Source organism: Petaurus breviceps, unplaced genomic scaffold (genome assembly GCF_028583685.1).
Source record: "Petaurus breviceps papuanus isolate PSGF00001 unplaced genomic scaffold, PetGlider_PUasm1.0 98, whole genome shotgun sequence".
NCBI lineage: Eukaryota > Metazoa > Chordata > Mammalia > Diprotodontia > Petauridae > Petaurus > Petaurus breviceps.
Genome location: NW_027187460.1, coordinates 17,337,706 through 17,345,003, shown reverse-complemented (window position 1 = coordinate 17,345,003; position 7,298 = coordinate 17,337,706). Strand labels below are relative to the sequence as shown.

At 39.9% G+C, this 7,298-nt stretch overlaps 1 protein-coding gene across 1 annotated transcript in view; it reads left to right on the top strand.

Moving 5' to 3' along the window:
- TG (thyroglobulin) overlaps positions 1 to 7,298 on the top strand; it is a 382,541-nt gene that overhangs the window by 340,602 nt on the left and 34,641 nt on the right. The window contains exon 44 of the mRNA XM_069081298.1: positions 5,335 to 5,516. Coding sequence (XP_068937399.1) covers positions 5,335 to 5,516 — 182 coding nt within the window. The remainder of the gene's footprint in view (positions 1 to 5,334; positions 5,517 to 7,298) is intronic.

Here is a 7,298-nt window from a genome sequence, read left to right as displayed (position 1 = left end):
TCTATCTATCTGTATACCTATCTCTCCATCCATCCATTCATCCATCCATCCATCCATCCATCTATCTATCTATCTATCTATCTATCTATCTATCTATCTATCTATCTATCTATCTATCTATTTATCTATCTATCTATCTATCTATCTATCTATCTATCTATATCTCACCAAGTTTTGCAAGAGGTGCCATGTTTTCTTAGAGTGTGTAAGCTCTCTGAAGGCAAAAATCATGGTTTTATTTCATCTGTATAGCTGTCTATATATTAAATACATTTATTGAATTTAAAAGAAGACTTAAAGGTATATGAGAGCTGTCTTCAGGTTTAGGAAGAACTGTCATGTCATGGAGAATTAAACTTATTCTGCCTGACCCCAGAGGACAGAACAAGAAACACTGAGTGGACATTACAGGAAGTAAAATGTAGGCTCAATAGATGGGTAATGGCTTCACCATTCATAGGGTCAAAGATTTAGATCTGGAAGGGATCTTAGAAGTCAGACAGGCAGTGCATTGAATAGAATGTTGGAGCTGGAGTCAGGAAGTACTGAGATCAAATGTGGCCTTACATACTCTCTAGTTATGTGACCTAGACAAATCACTTAACCTCTGTTTGCCTTAATTTCTTCATCTGCAAAATGCGGAGAGTAATAGCACCTACCTTCCAGAATTATTGTGAGGATAAAATGAGATAATATCTGTAAAGCACTTTGCAAACATTAAAACACTTTTATAAATGGTTATTGTTATTATCAGCTACTCCAACCTGCACTTCCTGCCCCAGATGAAGAATGTAAGGCCCAGAGAGGTTAAATTACTTGTCCAAAGTCACACAAGTAGGAAAAATTTAAAACCACATACTTTGCCTCCAAAGTCACCAATTTTTCTGTAGCACTAAGGACTCCTCAGAATAATGCTAACAATTGCATAAAATAAAATACATAGGATGGTGAAGGAAAGTAATTATATTGAAATTAAAATGTTATCGTTTTTATCCCATCTAAGTCCATGGTCCAATCCTTGGAATCTCTTAACCCTAGATTAAGAACTGCCTTTAAGAAATCCTTGCTCTTGGGGCGGCTAGGTGGTGCAGTGAGTAGAGCATCGGCCCTGGAGTCAGGAGGACCTGAGTTCAAATTAGGCCTAAGACACTTAACACTTACTAGCCGTATGACCTTGGGCAAGTCACTTAACCCCAATTGCTCTGCCCTCCCCCCTCCAAAAAAAGGAAAAAAGAAATCATTGCTCTGAGAATGGCCATCTTTTTACAGTGTTTTAGGGTTAGGGAGGAAATCTATCATTTTGCCCCGCCTCCAGAATGGGGTCTAAACCACAGTATAAATATCAGAAGGTAGTGGTATTATTTTCTTCTGATGTAATCTTTCAAGGAAGCACAGAGAGAGACTTTTTGGCACATATGTAGATGACCTATAAAATGCACACATTTTAGGTGCATGCTTAACTGTGTGTAATTCATGGAAGAGCATAGGAGGAGTCTGAAAAGACCAAGTCCTAGCTGAAAAGCTTAGGTCCCACGTAGGCCAGTGTGAATCATGGGAGCGCAGACCTTGGCCCATGTCCAGAGCATCCCTCTTCAGATGAGCTCTCCTGCCAAGCTGGGGTAAGAAGCTCAGATGTGGATTTTCCTGCTGAGATTCTCCTGACAGATTGGGGTCAAGAACTGATTTCCTCCCTTGGCTTCAGCAAGGGAGGCAGTAACAGGTGTTGGCCAGACCTGAGATCAGATGGTTTTCTTGGCTGCATCACAGGCCAGCAGATAGGCAGGGAGGGCCTAGCACAAGTCTCATCTCCTCAATGAAGCCTCCTCTGATCAAAGGGACAGAATGTTGCCTAAATTCAGTCATGACAAGATTTAAGGTGGATGGGCTCTATTTTAGGCACCCATATGGAGAGGTAGCTTTTAATCACTGTATCTTGAATTCTTCTTTTCACCCCTGCCTCTTTCAGGTTTAGGGAAGAAGGTGGATTCTGGGAGAGGGTAAGAGGGCTAGTGAATTTTAGGGAAGGAGAGAGAGCAGGGGGAGTTGCTGCTTTTCCCAGTATGACTGTGCTTATGGTCAAACTATCTCTCCCAAAGCCCATCTGTACAGCCACCACTCCCCACTTCCTGCCTCTTTAACCAAGCTGAATTTGGTCCAGATTCTGGGGCATCTTGTTATGGCTCTAGCTAAATTCACCTAAATACTTCGTGGTGAAATCTCATCTTTATACCATGCCAAGATGACTCTTAAGGCCCTGAACCCCTTGTGGGAACTTCCAGGACCTTCTGGGAGTAGGAACTGTGGGTGATGATCTGGATTACCTTGGTACTGTTCATTTTGTTTTAAAATTGTTCTGTTATATTCAAAGTATAATTTTAAAATATATAAAGAGGAAAAGGCATTACAATTTTTGCCCAGGCTCCAGATGTGGTATCTTATAAAGTCAATTGTGTTTAGTGACAGCAAACGTCTTGGGGAATTATGAACTACTTAGATCTAACCTGTTCCATTCCTCTTGTCATAATTTTGGAGTCTTGGGGAGCTGTCACCCAGAAATTAAGATATTCAAGAGATGAGAAATTGGGGTGCCTGAGAAGTTGGAGAGGTGGCCTTAGAGTCAGTAAGACTGGATTTCAAGTCCTGTCTCTGAGAGAAACTGTGTAACCCTGGGCAAGTCATTTAACTTCTTGGTGCCCTAAGTCATTTTCTCTAAGTTGTGAAGACCTTCCTGGTCTGAACTGGTAGAAAGAGTTCTTCACCAAGGACTCCTTATGCCAATGAAAATACAGGTCTGATATAGATGGATAGATAGATAGATAGATAGATAGATAGATAGATAGATAGATACATACATACATACATACATACATACATACATACATACATACATACATACATACATAGATTGTTGTCCTTCATTCTCAAAGAGGACCAAAATGACATCACTATGTTGGGGTCAAGGTATTAGTATGTCTTACTGTGGCTGATCAGACCAACACAAGCCCAGAAGGCCATACTACAGGTTGGACACAAATAGTCCATAATGAACATTTGGATTGGAGATGTCTAAATTTGAACATCTCATGTTTCTTTTGATCTATTGCAATTCTGCTTTGCTGATAGGGCATCTCTGATGCAGGCACGCCATGCTGGGTGATCCTGTTCAGTTTCCAGGGTCTCACAATCAATTCCAAAGTTCTCCAGAAAGACCTTAAGAGTGTCCTTGTAGAGATAGGTAGATACAAGAAGAAAACAAAATCAAGAATATTTTCCCAATCGATAAGCATTTTATTAAGGGCCATGCACTGGTCTAAGCAATGGAGAATACAAAGAAAACAGCAAAACCGTCCCTGCCATCAAGGAGTTTACATTCTAATGGGAGAGACATAAAGTGTATAGATAGATATTTATGTGATACATACAGAATAAATGGAGAGTAACCTGAGAGGGGATGGTCTAAGCAGATGACAGTTTTGTTTTTACTTGCCTTACCTAAAATCACTGGCTGGTGATCCCTCCTCTGTATGAGGAGAGATTTATTTTCCTGTTGACTTGTTCCTACACTAGCTTGGGGATTAGTATGTCACTTCCATCTCAAAGAGTATTTTCAACACAGATCACTGATCGTTTGGGATAAAGACACATCTTACCTTGGCAAGCTGGTCCTCCATACATGAGACTTGGCTTTCTGAAAGTATGCTTAGGATCACAGACCAATCGAATATTAGAAATAGAAGGACTTTGGAATTGAATCTACTCCCTTCATTTTAAGGATAAGAAACTAAGGCTCAGAACCTTGGGAATTGCCCAAAGTCACACTGCTAACTAGCAGCAGAGATTTGATTGGGGTAGCTTGGTAGCACAGTGGATAGGGCACCAGGCCTGGAATTAAGAAGACCTGAGTTCAAATTTGGCCTCAGACACTTACTACCTGTGTGATCCTTGGTAAGTCATGTCAGGTCAAGCCTCTGCCTTCCTCAGTTTTCTCAACTGTAAAAATAGAGATAATAACATCTACTTTCCAGGGTTATTATAAGGACCAAATGAGATAATAATTTGTAGAGCACCTATCATGATGGCTAGCACAGAACAAACACTTAATAAACACTTGTTTCCCTCCTCCCCTCCTTTACCTGATGGTTACGTCAGTCCTTGTTTCCAATATACCACATCCTTGATGATTAATGACCATCACCTAAAGTAGTTAGCCAGGCTGACCCACCCATGGCACCTTCAAGGCTGTACATATGTGCCCTTGGACAGTATGGGTGTTTATTGGATTCATTTTATGTACCTAGATACATCTCTGTCCATACACATCTACATATATATCCTGTATGTAGGTGCACATATCTATATCTATATGCATATACGTGTATTATATTATATGATAATAGCAAATATTTATATAGCACTTAAAGATTGTCAAAGCATTAGCTAGAAGTCCCAGGGGAAAGAGCACTGGACTGGAGTCAGGAAGACTCATCTTCCTGAGTTCAAATCTAGCCTCAGACACGTACTAGCTGTGTGATCCTGAGCAAATTGCTTAACCCTGTTTGCCTCAGTTTCTTCATCTGTAAAAGGAGCTGGAGAAGCAAATGGCAAACCACTCTGGCATTTTTGCCAATAAAGCCCCAAATAGGATCACAAGGAGTTGGATACAACTCAAAACAGCTGAATAGTGACAAACAAAAGATTTTCAAAGCACTTTACTTATCTCATTTGATTTTCACAATGACCTAGGATGTAAGTGCTATTATTATCCCATTTTTACAGATAAGGAAACTGAGGCAGAGAGCTATTAAGTGATTTCCCCAAGGTCAGATAGCTAGTAAGTGTATATGGCTGTGTTTAAACTCAGGTCTTCCTGAACGCCAGGCTCAGAGCCCTGGGCCACCTAGCTGCCCGAGTGGACTATGTAGGAGGAAAGAAGGGAACTAGGTAACACCTGAAGTCCTTTCTAGGTCTAAATCTATGATTCAATAATCCTCTGTCCCTACTCTGTAATTGTTCTGGTTTGTCAATGAACATCTTAAAACATGGTAGCTAGAAATGAACAGAATTCTCTATCCAGATGCCCTGCGACATGCAGAGGGAGGTAGGACTGTCACCTCCCTATTATTCCAGTCCTCCACTCTCCTAGTAAAATTACTTGAGCTAAGATTCTGTCCCATTTAAATCCGAGTTGAGGGGATTTGCAAGATTAGAAAAACTAATCAGACCAGGGGCCTATTAAATTCAGTCAGTTGATGGAGGGTTTGGGAGCTTTTGGATTAGGCTATTTCAATGCAAATATGTCATCATTTTGTCCTTTTTCAAAAATTATTTTTTAAGAAATTTGAAGAAAGTCAAGGCAGAACCAGTAGCAAGACAGCCTTTTACCAAGCTCTGCAGAATTCCCTGGGTGGAGAGAATTCAGACACCAGCATTGAAGCAGCAGCTACTTGGTATTATTCCCTTGAACATTCAACTGAAGATTACTCATCATTCTCCAGGGCACTGGAAAATGCTACCCGGTAAGAAATAGGAGAAAGTGAGCTTTATTGACCATGGTTGGTTGTGGTCATCATGAAACACGAAGGTCCTTGGCTTTTTTTTTTTTTTTGGAGGGGGGAAGGCAGGGAAATTGGGGTTAAGTGACTTGCCCAAGGTTACATGGCTAGTAAGTGTTAAGTGTCTGAGGCCAGATTTGAACTCAGGTCCTTCTGACTCCAGGGCTCATGCTCTATTCACTGTGTCATCTAGCTGCCCTGGTCCTTAACTTTTTAGTCATGTTTCAGCTTTAATTATGGTTATTAATCGTTTGGCAAATTCCCATTATATTAAAAATGGTAATTTGTTGTATAGTGGGATACAACTAGAATCATAAAGTTATAGAATTTTAAAGCTGGAAGGGCCCTGAATGATCTTTTAGCCCAACCAACTTTTCACAGAAGAGATGGGAAGGGGGCAGCTAGGTGGTGCAGTGAATAGAGCACCGGCCCTGGAGTCAGGAGGACCTGAGTTCAAATCCAGCCTCAGACACTTGACACAATTACTAGCTATGTGACTTTGGGCAAGTCACTTAACCCTAATTGCCCTCCAAAAAGCTAAAAAAAAAAGAGAGAGACGGGAATGACTAGAGAGTTGGATTGACTTGCTCATACTCACATGGTTGGTTATAAGAAGAATTAGTTCAAAGGAATTGAGTTATTCAGCCTGGAGATGAGAATTAAGGGAAGAAGGCAGGAACAAGATAGTTTAAAGTATTTGAAGGAATGCCATATAATCAATCAATAAGTATATGTGCCAGGCACCTTGCTTAGTTCTGAGAATATAGAGACAAAAATGAAACATTGCCTGCCCTCACAGAGCTTACATTCTAACTGAGAAGAAAACATGTACATATATAAATAGATGCACTATATATATATATATATGTATATATATATGATAATGAACTGGACATTTGCTTCACATTTCCTTCAATTACTTAAAAACAATATTCAAAGAAAAGGACCATAGGTTTTGCCAGATTACCAAAGATGTTCATGATATAAAGAAAGGTCGAAGCCCTTGATTGACTCCAACCTCCTAATTTTACAGAGGAGGAAACTGAGACCCAAAGAGTTTAAGTGATTCATGCAATTTGGCACAGGTAGCCAGTAATAGAACCTGGATTTGCATTCAGGACCTCTAACTTGAAATTCTACACTTTTCCCTCTATACCAGTTATCAGCAGAAGTCTATGTTCTCTGTTGAAAGCAGGGAAGTATGGGCTACAGTTTAGAAAGTTCTGTAATGTATAAAAATTTTGAGAGACATAGTTTTTCATTTTATTAATCATGTTTGCATATAATTAATGAAAGGAGTCAGTGACACTCACAAATGCCAAAAACCCCTCATAGAATCTACTTAATTTTTATATTCCCTTAGAAGAATGGATGTTCCTAAGGGTGGCTATCCACTCTGATTGCTTAACAATTAATGAGAATGAATGTTGTAATGAAAGGTGGGTTTATTCTAATGAGGACCTGGAAGATATGACTGATCACTCAGTCTTGGACAAAGAGATTTACCTCTTATTCAGAATACCCTGCCTAGGCAGTCTAGACAAAAGGGCTCTGTGGACAGCAATAATTGGAATTCACCTTAGATTAAATTCTTTGTAAGGTTCTCTAATTCAGTGGCACAACAATTACAAGATTTCATCTCATTATCTATGGGGAGAGCTTCAGACAACTTTTCATTGCCCTAATCTCCAAATGAGGAAGGGAAGAAATCCTAGATCTCCCCAGTATTTGGTCATTTAATATTCA